This window comes from Mauremys mutica, chromosome 8 (assembly GCF_020497125.1).
Source record: "Mauremys mutica isolate MM-2020 ecotype Southern chromosome 8, ASM2049712v1, whole genome shotgun sequence".
Taxonomy (NCBI): Eukaryota; Metazoa; Chordata; order Testudines; family Geoemydidae; genus Mauremys; species Mauremys mutica.
This window is the reverse complement of record NC_059079.1, coordinates 102,240,756-102,254,480: the sequence shown is the minus strand read 5'-3', so window position 1 is coordinate 102,254,480 and position 13,725 is coordinate 102,240,756. Positions and strand designations below refer to the sequence as shown.

Here is a 13,725-nt window from a genome sequence, read left to right as displayed (position 1 = left end):
GTGAAATGTGCTGCACAAATGCTCAGAGGTGATGGAATTTGTGCCTCGTAAGTTGCTGTGCATCAGTAGCTCCCTTCCATCGGCCAGGTCTACGCTAGGAGCGCTTGGCTGGAATAGGTATACTGATGTACTATAGTGACAACGTGCTCCTAGTGGGGATGCTGCTTATCCCAGCAAAACCAGCGCAGCCCTACCCCCAACTGAAATAAGCTATACCATCAGAAGCACGGCTGTGCCAGCATAACGGCATCTGCACTAGGGGCCTTTGCCGGCACAGCTGTGTCAGACAGGGGTCCACACAGCACCTCACCCCCGTGAGTTGACATAGCTATGCCAGCGGAAGGCTGTAGTATAGACCTGGCCTCCTACTACAGACACCAGAGATGAGAGCAGAGAACTCCATAATGGCAGCTGAACGCTCCACAGACTTTTAGCTCTACAACATTGCCACTTGCTGCTGCCAGCTCCACGCCTTCTCCAAGGCTCACATGGTAGAGATGAAGATTCAATTTTATCCTAGTGTGGGAGTGTTCATGTACAGCTGCGTAACACTCACTCCAGAACCGGGTTGTAGATGCTGTGTTTTATCTACATGTGGAATCCCACCAAACTTGATGCAAAGTAGAAATATTGCTCTGACATCCTGACCCTCCCTGCCACATACTGTGTTGTATTGAATGATACTTTGCTTTCTTGTGGTTAATAAGTGTTTGGGGTTTTGCTTTTGTTTTTCAGGACCTGCAGTAAGTACCGTGGATTTTACTCTTGGGTCAACAAAGCTAAGGCAATTTTTTTTCCTTTCTGTATCATTTCACAAGAACAGCCTTTTTTGGTAGAGGTGTGTATGGAAGGAAAATTGGTACCAGATGCTACTTTTTTTTTTCCTCCCTCCCACTCTTGATCGTAGACAACTAGTTTAAAAAAAAAAAGCTTTAAAAATGCTTAACTCGCTGCTCTAAGGAGCCTGTGGCAATTTAAAACCCAGCAAATATTCTGTAAAACAACATAGTTCTCTTTTTTTTAAGGAATTCTTTGGTCAGTCTCCATGCTCAAAAAATTTGCACACTGTATTAATATTTTAATGTTTTGATGTTTTAAATTTGAAAACTGTCCATCTCGCTTCTCCCACCTATTGTGTCTCAGTTGGTTGATACTGCGTGTCGTTAGTGATGTTGATAACCCCACACCACTGTGATTCAGCCAAAAAAATGTATAGCTTTCTTCTCTCTTCGGGGCTGCTTGGTGAGTAATAAACATCTCTTGCTGCATGGCTGGAACCTTTATGGTGAATGCATTGTTTGAAGGGGTGGTAGTTGAACATGTGCTAATCCCTCCTCCTAAGACAACTTTCAGACACATCTTTATCCCCTCCAATGAAATCCCCAAATCTGTTACTTTCCCAGTGCTCTTAGGGTGAGAAGTCAGCCTTACTGGCACCAGTTAAATGCTGTCATGGGTGGGATTTTCAAATGAACCTAAGGAAATTAGGCACCTGCCACCTTCCATTGACTTTCTGAAAGTCAATGAAAGGCATCTAAAACCTTCAACAGCTTTTGAAAGTCCTACTCTTTATATTTCAAACCTGCCGTGCTTTTCTTGATAAGCAATGTAATGGCAGTGTCTTTCTTCAAATGCCATTCCCTTCCTGCCAAGGCCCAATGACACTGGGAGGGAGTTATTCCAGTAATCTCTGCAATTCATTGATAAACCATCTTTTGATCTAGTTAATCTCCAATTCTATATATTTCATTTAAAACCTTGAACCAATGATGAAACACAAATAAAACGTTAGGGTTGTAAAACTCAGCAGTGTTAGTTCGTGTGGGTTTGAACAATATTTTGTGTTTATACTTTCAGTTAACGTGCGTTATGTCCCTTGAGGTTTCATTTTTCTTTCAGGTTCATTTTTGAATCTGAAAACTTAGAGAAATGTGGGCAAAACTGCTACGTTGGCTTGGATTTTAGTGGGAACCATAGACGAATGTGCAGTTAACAATGATTTTGACCGATAACCCCCCCTGAGAGGAGGGAAATGGGGCTTGTCTGAAACTCTACCCAGGCACACATTCTGTTATAAAAGTTGTGCACGGTATTAGCAATCAATCTGTGGGGGTATCTGTCTGCAGAAGCCCAGGCAAATGAATTTGTCCCAGCTCGCTGGTATTTAGGAGTTTAGTCTGTCAGTGAAATCATTTTCCTGTAAATATTTTCTAATTAAAAAGTTCAGCACAGTCAGTTTATCCACATAGTACAATGAGTAGATGGGTCTCCATAATATTAGTGAGGGAACATTTATTGGGGGGAAAAACAATTTAGAAGCAAGTGATTCCAGGTTACTTGGCACTGAGGTGAGTTGGGTATTGGCTCCTGAACTTCCCGGTTATGCACAAAATCCAGAGCACATTTTTGCTTCTTCAGCAAAATCATTATACACACTGACCTACTGGAGCTAAGCCCTAAGGCTCCGTCTTCGAGACATTCTGCTCTGGATTTAACCCCACAGAGCTTTCATGGTGTATTTTGGGCAGTTTCCCCAGAATGACTAAAGTACCCTATGGATAGGGTGACCATTTTTCCCAAAGGGAAAACAAGACACTGCTTAGGGCTAGCCCAAGTCCTCGCCCCCTGCCCACACAGGGCTGGCATCACTGCTCACCTGAGCCCTGTCTCCCTCCCCGCCGGCGAGGCTGGGGCTGGGGCTGGCGTCACTGCTCAACCAAGCCCTGCCTGCCCCACTCATGGGACTGGGGTCGCTGTTCGCCCGAGCCATACCTGCCTCCTGTGCGAGCCCTGCCTCCCTCCCTGCGCAGGGCTGGCATCGCTGCTTGCCTCCCCGCACATTCCTCTGCGCCCCACTTTTTTTGACAAAACTGGGTATTTGTCCCATGTGTGTTTGTGAACTGATCAAGTTGGCAAGAGCAAATGGGGGAGGAATAGCTCAGTGGTTTGAGCATTGGCCTGCTAAACCCAGGGTTGTGAGTTCAGTGCTTGAGGGGGCCATTTAGGGAACTGGGGTAAAAATCTGTCTGGGGATTGGTCCTGCTTTGAGCAGGGGGTTGGACTAGATGACCTCCTGAGGTCCCTTCCAACCCTGATATTCTAAATGCCCACTTTTGCCAAAAAAGTTGGGATGGCCAGGACAGGGCTTAAAAAAGGGACTGTCCTGGCCAAAATGGGACATATGGTCACCCTACCTCTGGATTAAATTTGTGTTCTGCAATGTATGAAATTATTCAAATTTGATTGGAATTCAGAAAAATATTTTATTATTATTTTTAGTTTATTTGTAGCTAAACATAAAAAAGATGACCTACTTCCAACTCCCTATATATTTTAAAAGACACATTTCTTTGCATTTGTTGCTTACCATACCTTAAATGATTAAAAGTGAATATTTTATCAATTTAGGCTCCACTCCTGCAGTTGATAGCACAAGGTGTCTGCAGTCTGCCTGCATCCTGTCAATTGCAGGATTGAGGCCTGAAATGTCACTGTATGTGCTGAGTGTTCACTTCTATTAATCTGATTTAGTTTGAACAACATATTTAGAAACCATTTTCTTTTAGTCTCCAGTCACTTTGATTTGCTGGTTACCGCGCTGTTGAATTGTAGACACTGCATGGGGGAGATTGTGGTGAGGCAGAGAGGCCCCACACCAGCAAAGAAGGAGCTAACAAGATTCTTTGGGCCCAAATAGCCCTGCCTGCCATACCTGAAGGACTAAAAGGAGAGAACCTGGCCCAGTCCAGGGCTGACTGGCCAGGAAGAAGGATGGAGCTCCGTCTCTTTGCACAAATGGAGCTTTGCTAGTGGAGAGGTTAGCTGGAGCAGCCCCTAGGGAGGGGCAGTTAGCCCCCAGGAGAGAGCAACGCTCTACTAAGAGACTGCTTAGGAAGTAAGCCCTAAGGAAAGGGCAGGGACACCCCACGGGAAGCTTGGCGGTGGTCCAGTACTGAGTTGATTTTTCCCTTTTTGCGTCAAAATGTTTCAGGGCTGAGCCCTTCCAGTAGCCCCGAAGGGGTTAAGACTGATGGAATAATTAGCCGGTGGGCCAGAGCCCACTCCCATGGACACTGGAGACAGAGACTTGCTCCTCTTGGGGAGACCCGCAGCCATGTCAGGCAGCTGGGAAGGTCGACTAGGGGGCGTTCCTGCAGCCAAACCACTACAAACATTTTATTCACAAACAAGACTCTTTTCCCCCTACACCCATTTAAATTTTTTTAACCTTTTGTAAAACTTTACTTAACAAGCCCTAAATCTGTAGCTTAAACTACAACTCTTGACGAAGACTCTTTAAACTCTTAGGACTTTTTTTTTCTTTTTAAAAACCCACAGAAACACAATGTTATTTTATGTCAGCAGCATTGCAGTTAAGTCTATTGCTTTCTTATGTTTCTTGATTTTTGGCCATAAGGAACTGATTACATTCTATACATATAGCGTCACATTATGCTAAAATGCATTCTCAATTATGTTGGCCACTAGTAGTAGTTCTGGTGTTTTATTTTTGGCTGTCATAAATTAGTTGCATGTATGAAGTATTAGAATCTGTGGTACAGTATTTAGGGCTGTTAGATGATGGATCATTCTGTCTGTAGGATAAGGAGTGTGCTAGTCAAATACTCTATAAAGACTCAGTTACAGAGGATATTAAAATCACATGCAGAGTAGGAAGTTTCTACAATCTGAAGGATAGATTTACCATACACTATAATTTAACATTTACTGTAACAGATATTAACAAACACTTTATGTATTAAGTTACAGACCATGGAAACTTACCAATAAATGAGGGTTGTGATTTACACAGTGTTTCCTACTTACATATTTTGTGCTTCAGTCGTCCGGTATCATAAGCCTTCATAAAAATTTTACTGTACATTTTATCTGAAGTCTATGATTTGTTAAATGAGTTGTTATTGTAATTAATGTCTTGTTCCTGGAAGAACCTACATTTCTGTAGAGTGTGTGTTAAATACTGCAGTGTCTCTTTAGTAGATGGGGATGCTACTGTATTTAGACTGAAGGAAACCTGAGATTATATAGAAAGTTGATGCAATAAGAAATGTATGAATGCAGCTACAATTGTATAATAACATCATGCCAATAAATTGCATGTATACAGTGTCACATGACATTACTGTACTAGATACAACCCTGAAATTTAACAGCTCCGTACTTGGAATCTGTATAACTTGTACACTTTTTTGTATATTCTGGAGGGCAGCTAACTACATGTTTAACCCTATATCTAGCTGCAAACACTACTTTGAAAAACAAGGAGAATAGAAAATGAGAAATGTCCTTGGCCAGCTGTGTTTTGTGTCCCTTTGCTGAGGGTGCAGATCTCGATGATTAAATAAGATATTTTCTGTGTAGAGCTCAACTTCTATTTTAGCTTCACCCTAAACAGATGCAAAACCTTGAACGGGGTTGGGAAATCTCCCCCTTCCATGGAAAACAACAATGGAAGAGGGATGCGGAGAGGGGAAGTCCTCACAGAAGTGCTTCACCCAAATCCCTTCATCAAGTGAGGGCGGAGTTTGGGGTTTGTCCCCACACACTGCTGAAATGCCCTAGATCACAGACTGGGCTCCTAATCCTGTAGATTCCCCTGAGGTCTTCACAGACAGAGAAACACAAAGTCATATACACAAACGGAGACACAGAGCCAGGGTTCCTCCTGCTTCTCCCCACTACTTTTCTCGAGAAAGGGTCCCCAACCCAGAGGGAGCACCATGCCAAAGCACATCTTGCCATCAGTTTGCTTAAAGCAGAGTAATGTTCCTCATTACTTCTGTGGGGAACTCTGCCTGCTGGCCTGTAGCAGGGCCTGGCAATATGTCCCTGACTCCGCTATAGGATTGCATGAGAGGAGGGGATGGGTGTGTGGGAGCAAAGCCTTTGGTAAGTAGCAAATGTATACAAAAAGTCAAAAACAATTGAAAGATGAAGAGATTTGTATTTGAGTCACACGTGTGTCAGTTTACCCTCCAGTAGGAAAAGTTCCTCTTGTAAGAGCCTGCACCTTAAATGTTGCTGAGTTCTTGCACCTCCCCACTGGCTGCCAAGGATGCAGCAGGGACTAAGCCCTCTGCGTGGGTCAGGCTCTGAGTTTTACATATTGCAATGTATTGTCATGCTGCTGAGAGTACAACTGTGACTGACTTTTTCTTGTTGTCTCGCTTATTCACTCTGCACAGGGGCAGTCAGGACGAGATGGCTACCCGGTAACTCTGCCATGCCGTTTGTATTTTACTCTCTTCTAAGCTATGCCTCGCATTTCGCTCTTTTTCCATCAGCCATCGCTCTCTTTGCCTGTCTTAGTTCATTTTTTTTCCTTTCCTCTCCCTTCAGTGGTTACGGTATTTAAGGGATTTAATCCTACAGCTCTAGAGCAGATTGTGTATTTTATACTAATGATTATTGGCTAAATCCTGACTCCCTGCATATTTGTAGGGGGGTCTTACTCAAGCAAACCACTGAGAGCTTGCCAGAGTATAAACTGAGTGAGGATCTTTGAATTTGTCCCCATGTTAATGCTCAGCTATAGAGGGGCCTAGTTTGGGTGTTGACTTGCTGAAGGAAATGCACAGATACCCCAAAATGAGTCTTGATGTATCCATATCTAAAAATATACCGACTGTTCTCTTCAAAGGTGTGTTACAGCATGTGACACCCTAGCACCTCCAACTGTGATCTCACAGCTAAGCAATGCTGACCTCAGTCCCTGGGAGTCAGAGCCGTCCCTTGGGTATGGCAAATCAGGGCGACCGCTCCAGGACCCATGCTTTGGGGGGGGGGCCCACAGGTCAGTGCGATTGGCTAGTGCAGTCAGTCCCAGAAGTGACAGTCCGGTCCCAGAAGTGACGGCTTTGTCATGTCTGCCCCAGGCCCCCCGCACCCCTAGGGACAGCCCTGCTGGGAATTAGATCACTCGGGAAGACTCAGGAGTGGTATGAAGCAGTACTGGTAATTCAGTATGTGGTGCTGATGCCATTTGCACTGGTTCTAAGGGATGCTGCTCAGCCAGAGGGTGCCTTCTTTCTGAGGAGAGACTAAACCAAGGTCCTGGCTTTTTTTTTTGTAATAACTTCGTGACACTTACTGCAAGAGTATTAACCTGATTCCAGCCAAATCCCAAATTGTGGATTTACATCTGCCTCTCTACCCTGTTGTGTAGCTTCTGTGCATTTTTAAACACCTGCCATGCTCCACCCCAGAATGGAGCCAAGTGCCTGCACTTCAGTGGTGAGCGAAGTGATTGCTCCGTATGCTGTGTGCCATCAGTCAGTGAAATCACAATGAATGTCCATTAGTGTTACAGTGCACCACAGTTTTGCAGCTGCTTTTGTGAATAATGTACAATTCACACTATGTTGTTTGAATCTCTGTCAGGGTTTCTTGATGTTCCTGCTGTTCCCCTTCTAAGGGACAGAAAACTGTTGAGGCTTCTCCTTGCCGTGACAGACATCTTTTTAAAAGAAGCTGTTGGGAAAATGCACTTTCTTGTTTTCCTCCTCCTTGTGCTCTGGCTTAATTCCACTTTGTACTCATGCAAACAGCAGAAAATTTCAGTGTGCGATGGACGAATGACTGAAGTAAAAACAACTAAGGGGAAAAAGAACAGCTTTTCCGCTTTTCATTTTCCCGGGACTTGTTTTTGAGCTGCTCTGGGAAAAGATCAGAGATTTCCTCAGGGACGCCGATCTCCTAGACTGGGCAATGTAATAGTAAATTAATTTCTAAAACAAGCCTTTTATTCCATTACATCAATAGCAGGAAAGTATGTAGTTGCCTTTCCAGTTGGTTTTAATAACTTAAACTCAGTATAAAAACCCGTTCTGAAAGGAACAGTAGGAGACCTGCAAGATTCTTTGTAATACTTTATAGTCAACTCGACTGCTTATTTCCAGAGGAAATTACAACTACCGTTCATGTAACCTACACCCACTCAGAGTGGTACCCTGGCCCCCTCTAATGGTGGCTGGTTGCATATAGTGGTTGATGAGCCTGCTATGACTTTGGTTAATAGACATAAGTCTATTAGCTCAGGCAAGGAGAGGCACATGTTTTACGATTCCCAGGTTCAGTGCCCCCTGCTGATGGCCAGTGCAAGGGTGTGGTATTTGGAGGGTGTCTCTGTTTAAATGGTCAGTGTTTTCTAATGTAGTATCTGACAGATTTTTTGGCCTTTTAATGGGGACCACTGTATATTCACTACACCACATCCAGGGTGAGGATTCTTACAAGTGTCCAAAGTCACTTGGTGTTTTTTTGTCAAAATTATACATAAAATTAAGTGACTGTCTCTTTTAAAACCTGTTCTGCCTCTGCAGCTCCTGCTCTGGCCATATCAACCCCTGCTCCCTCCCCCACATAGCACCATGGACTTTTCTGAGGTGCTTGACTGCCCCGCACACCACTGTATAGAGTAGCATCCTAGGGCTGTGTGAACTCAGGGTTAAGGACTTGAGAGGATGTTTGCAGGCAGGGTTACTGCCTGAACCCATCCTCATTGCCAGTGGCTCCAAGGTTGTGGTAACACTTTGCAGATGGCAGCAGCTTGGGAGTTAACCTCTTCATAGCTGTGGAAAAGGTTTCTAGAAACAATCCAGCAACAGCGTGGTGAGTTCTCTCAAGTTCCTTGAACTTTCTGCCCAGAGTAGCACTGCTGGCAAGGCCTCAGGTACCTACACGTCATCTCTCTCCCCTCAAAAGGACCCAGTCATCATGACCGGGAGAAAATGCCAATCCCAGAATGAATGTTCATAGCAACACAGACAACTCTTTGCAAACTGCGAAGTGCCAGGGAACAACCAGTAGAAATCCTTCTGAAGAGCAGCAAACACCACCGAACAGCAGTCTGTAGAAATGCTTAAGTGGCTTATCAGAAGTTAAGAATTTAATTTATTAAAGATTAAGCGAGAAGGTTTTGCTCTAATTGGACCGTTCAATAGCACTTTTGGAATGACTTTCTTCTTCAGCAGGATGCTGACTAACCATCTATAAATTAGTGCTGCCCTTGGGAAATATTGTTTTGTTGGGTTTGGGGTTTTTTTTTTTTGTTTTTTTTATCCCAATGATATTTTTGGCACTGCCGAGTGCTGTTTTAGTCACAGGCTCCTGAAAACCGGAAATGGTGGAAGGAAATAAATAATTAAGTTACACGGGGCTCGGATGTAACTTTACAATCTGCCCTGAGGGAGCACACTAGTCACAATCCCCTTCCTGGTGCCCCCATTACCACAGCTCGGCTGGTCAGAGCATTGGAAGGAAACAGAGTCAAAGCTCCACCTAATCCTCACCCGGCCTTTCTGTTTGCAGGAGGGCAGGGGCCTGTAGCTGCCCCACTGTGGCTGCTGTTTCCCTCCTACCCCACTGGGCCCTGCACTCCAGGTAGCTCATGCAGTTTCGCTTTAAGATCCTGGTCAAAATAGTTGCAAAACTGAGTGAGCCGAACCTGCCAGTGAGGCTTGCTAGAACTCATCCGAACCCCAGACCACTGCTTCCACAGAGCTGTAAGCACAATAAGTAGCTTTATCTAAGAAGGAGGCAAAAGTATCTCTCTTTTCTGAAGAGTCCAATTCCCTTTGGAGAAGAAAGGGGTTAGATTAAATAAAAGCAGGCATTCGTGTCTCACATTCAGTAGCAGCACATGCTGGCCTCCATCACATCCAATTGCTTAATCAAACTGGTCTAATGATTTAGTCACTCCTGAACAGGTAGATGCTTGGAAGGTGGTCTGTGCTACACATGCTGCTGCGGTTAACTTTGTTACTCATTTGTGGTGTATAAAAAAGAGATTAGCTAGCTAGCGGGCTTGCTTTCTGTCCTCTAGCTGTCTCATGCTGCATATGAAAACCTGAATTCATGTGCAGTCTCTTTATTGATCATCACTGTGTCAGGATGCCCTTTTGTGAATTTATGATATACAGATGGGAAACACTTGGCGGTGAGGTCAGTTCAGCAGCTTGGCTTCAAGTTAAGTGCAGCTCTGTACACTGCAGGACATTGGGGCTGGCTATTTACGCTACCTGAGGTAAAATAAGAAACAAACTGCCCTGATATTTTCAGTAACAGGCATTGTTGTGGTAGAAAGGAATTTTGGCTTTGTGTCTGTCGCATGAGTTTAAAGGAGGATAAAAAGTCCTCCATCTGTTGTGATGCATGGATGGGATGTCTGCTGTCTATTCCACACATGGCTTTTTGACAATTGATGTAGCTTACATTTTAGGGTCATATTCTACCCTCAGTTACAACTGTACACGCCAATAGGATTGCATGGCTGTAATGTAGGGCAGAACTTGATGTAGTCCTCTGAGCAGTTAGAGGGATGCTCTTTCTACCTTCTTCTAAATTTCCAAGAACAGTGTATTTTTTTAAAAAGTTGAAAGTAATTCATTTTAATCTATATATCCCTCATCCAATGAAATAACTACATGTAACCTTTGGCATATTAGGAAATAACAAGTCTAAGTCAAATGGTTCTTCATCCAGTGTCATAAATGCACATGACTCCTAAATTTCTGGGATCTCAGTAGAATCCAGCAGATGTACTGGAGTGTTTTGTTACATATATGGCTATTTTAATCTTAAGTTGATAAAGTTATTTCTATAAGAAGATAAAATAACTGTTGTAGAATTTGAAAGGAATGAAACCAATTAGAGTTCAATAGAAATGTAATAGGGTTTTAAGAAAAATATATAGAATTTAATAGAGAGTTATCTTTCAGGAAGCTTTTTGCACCATAGTGTAAAATTCTATAGCAGAGGTGTAATATATTAAATTCTATCAGATGGTTGAATATTATATTAAATTCCATGGACCGCAGGTTGAAAACCACTGCTTTAAAGCATCCTGAAAAGCAGTTTTAAAGACACTATATAAATAGGCTTGGGAGGTTTAGATTTTTATTAGTAAATGTCAATAAATGTCAATTTCATACACACACACAAGCCGACAACAAAGTATTTCCATCGATGATAACTGAAATTTACAGATAGGCAAATTAAGAATTTAATAGAGTAAATATCCAGTGATTTAGACTTTCCAGTAAAGCTTGTTACAAATGAACTAGCAAATGAGTAGTAAAAACAGGTATGATTTGTTGGTTTAAGGATATTTAATTTGTATATTTTGATGTATGATGTTGATGATTTCTGTTTTAATGGTTTATAAAGCTAACTCTTTGAATCTCAGCATCTATTGCCATTAAATAACGTCTCATCCCCTGTAATTTCTTGCAACTGTGAAAATCTAAATTGATACAAATTGAAAAAGAATGCTTAAAAATAAACATTGATATTATCTATTGCAATTATAAAAAATAAAAAGCAAATTCTGCCAAGCCTATGTATAAAATAAGGCCCAGATACTGTGACAACGTAAGCACATGCATAGCTTTATGCACAGTCTTCATTGGATCAAGATCTAAGACTAAAGGAGAGCTGAAGGAGTAAAATGTTTCATTTTAGCTCTAAAACAACTACAAATATTTTATTGTGCTCATCCTAGCTATGTAGATTGCAATTAAAAACAAAAAATCCCAAAACTTCTTAGGTAGTTTTAGGCTACGATGTAATCAGTAATTATAGCTTCTGAGGTATTCTAAATGCAGACTTCAGCTGGCAAAATAATAAAGTTAGTAAATTGCCAGAAGACTAACTTTAGCTTTATTTGGTTCAAAATTGGAAAGGAATAAACTTTGTAACATTCTTGGCAAAGAACACAGCAGAAAACAGCCTTTCTTTTTGTAGCTATTTTTATAGAAACAGTTTTATTTATACAGATTATTAAACTATCCTACCCATTGCCAAAGTGATCAACTGTTATTGTCTCTTAACGTTCTCATAACTGCTGGGAGGTGAAGAGGAAAGTGTTTTCATTATGCCTCGTGTCACTGAATCCTCTAGAGATGCACTGTTATTATTGTAAAGCACTTTGACTCAATCCAATAGTCTGATTATAATTATAATGATTGGGGTAGGCGGTTAGTGACTTCCTTGGGGGACTGTTCTTTCTCCCCTCTGCTTGGGGAACTAAAACAATTTGAGTTTTAATCTACTGTTTTCTCCCATACATAGCCTGAAAACCTGAGGGTGCAGTCCCAGTTTCTAAAAGTCTATTAGATTAGACCTGGAACAGGTCCACATCAAAGTTTTGCCTAGAAAAACTCCTCATTCAAATACTATAAAACTTTGACTTCTTATATTTTATCTGGTTTTAACCCTGTCCATACAATGGATGGAACCATGTTAATGTCTGACATGTTTAACTAGTACAGTTATAGGCCCTGATCGTACAAAGACTTGACATGCAGCAAGTGGTCCCACTGAGGTATGTAAAGTTAAGCACATGAGTAAATTTTGTAGGATCAAGGCCATAGTAAGTTTTCTTGCGATCAATGTATCTGTAGTTTCTTTTATTTTCTGAAATGTTATGAAACCCTGGTATAGACTACCAGGGCCACTGATAGCAGAGTCTGATGGTCATAGTTCTTAAAATACCCAGTAGTGTGGCTGGGACTAAAGGGAGAATGCCAGAATCAGGACAAACAAGACAAATCGGAGATATTGTGTCCCTCCACAAATGATTTGTATTTTGCACTCTCTTTCTCTCCATGATTCATAGATTCAGAGGTTCCAAGGCCAGAAAGGACCACTGTGATCATGTCTGTCCTAGAGCGGATCTTTTAGATAAACATCCAGTCTTGACATAAAAATTATCAATGATGGAGAATCCACTGTGACCCTTGGTAAATTGTTCCAATGTAATAATAATTATTCTCATTGTTATTCCACTCTTAATTTGTCTAGCTTCAACTTCCAGCCATTGGATCATGTTATACCTTTCTCTGCCAGATCAAAGAGTCCATTATTAAATAGTTGTTCCCCATGTAGGTACTTAAAGACTGTAATCAAGTCACTGCTTAAACTTCTCTTTGTTAAGCTACATATATTGAGCTCCTTGAGTTTGTCACTGTAAGGCATATTTTCAAATCCGTTAATCATTCTCGTGGCTCTTCTCTGAACCCTCTCCAATTTATAATCATCCATCTTGAATTGTGGGCATCAGAAATTAACACAGGATTCCAATAGCAGCCACAACAGTGCCAAATATAGAGGTAAAATAATCTCTCTGCTACTCGAGATTCCCGCATTTGTGCCTCCCAGCTGTTTTTACCATAGCATCACACTGGGAACTCCTGTTCAGCTGATTATCTACCATGATCCCAAATCTTTTTCAGAGTCATGGGTTCCCAGGATAGAGTCTCCTATCCTGTAAGCATGGCCTACATTCTTTTTTCCTAGATGTACGCATTTACATTTAACCATGATCTGTCCCCTTCATTATTTACCACTCCCCCAATTTTTATGTCATCTGCAAACTTTTATCAGTGATGATTTTTTCTTCTTCCAGGTCATTGATAAAAATGTTAAATAACATAGGCCAAGAACTGATCCCTGGGGGGACCCCATTGGAAACACACCTGCATGATGATTCTCCATTTACAGTTACATTTTGACACCTATCAAGTAGCTGGTTTTTAATCCATTTAATGTGTGCCATGTTAATTTTATATCATTCTAGTTTTTTAATCAAAATGTGTGCTACCAACTCAAATGCCTTACAGAAGTCTCAGTATATTACGTCAACATTATTACCTTTATCAACCTAACTAGTAATCTCATTTAAAAAAAAACAATACCAAGTTAGTT

General features: G+C 41.8%; 1 protein-coding gene across 2 annotated transcripts in view; it reads left to right on the top strand.

The window, feature by feature from the left end:
* The window catches only part of COL23A1 (collagen type XXIII alpha 1 chain), a 333,055-nt gene that overhangs the window by 247,701 nt on the left and 71,629 nt on the right, over positions 1-13,725 (top strand). For both annotated transcript variants that reach the window (XM_045027550.1, XM_045027549.1), the window contains exons 4-5: positions 736-743; positions 6,207-6,233. In XM_045027550.1, coding sequence (XP_044883485.1) covers positions 736-743; positions 6,207-6,233 — 35 coding nt within the window. The remainder of the gene's footprint in view (positions 1-735; positions 744-6,206; positions 6,234-13,725) is intronic.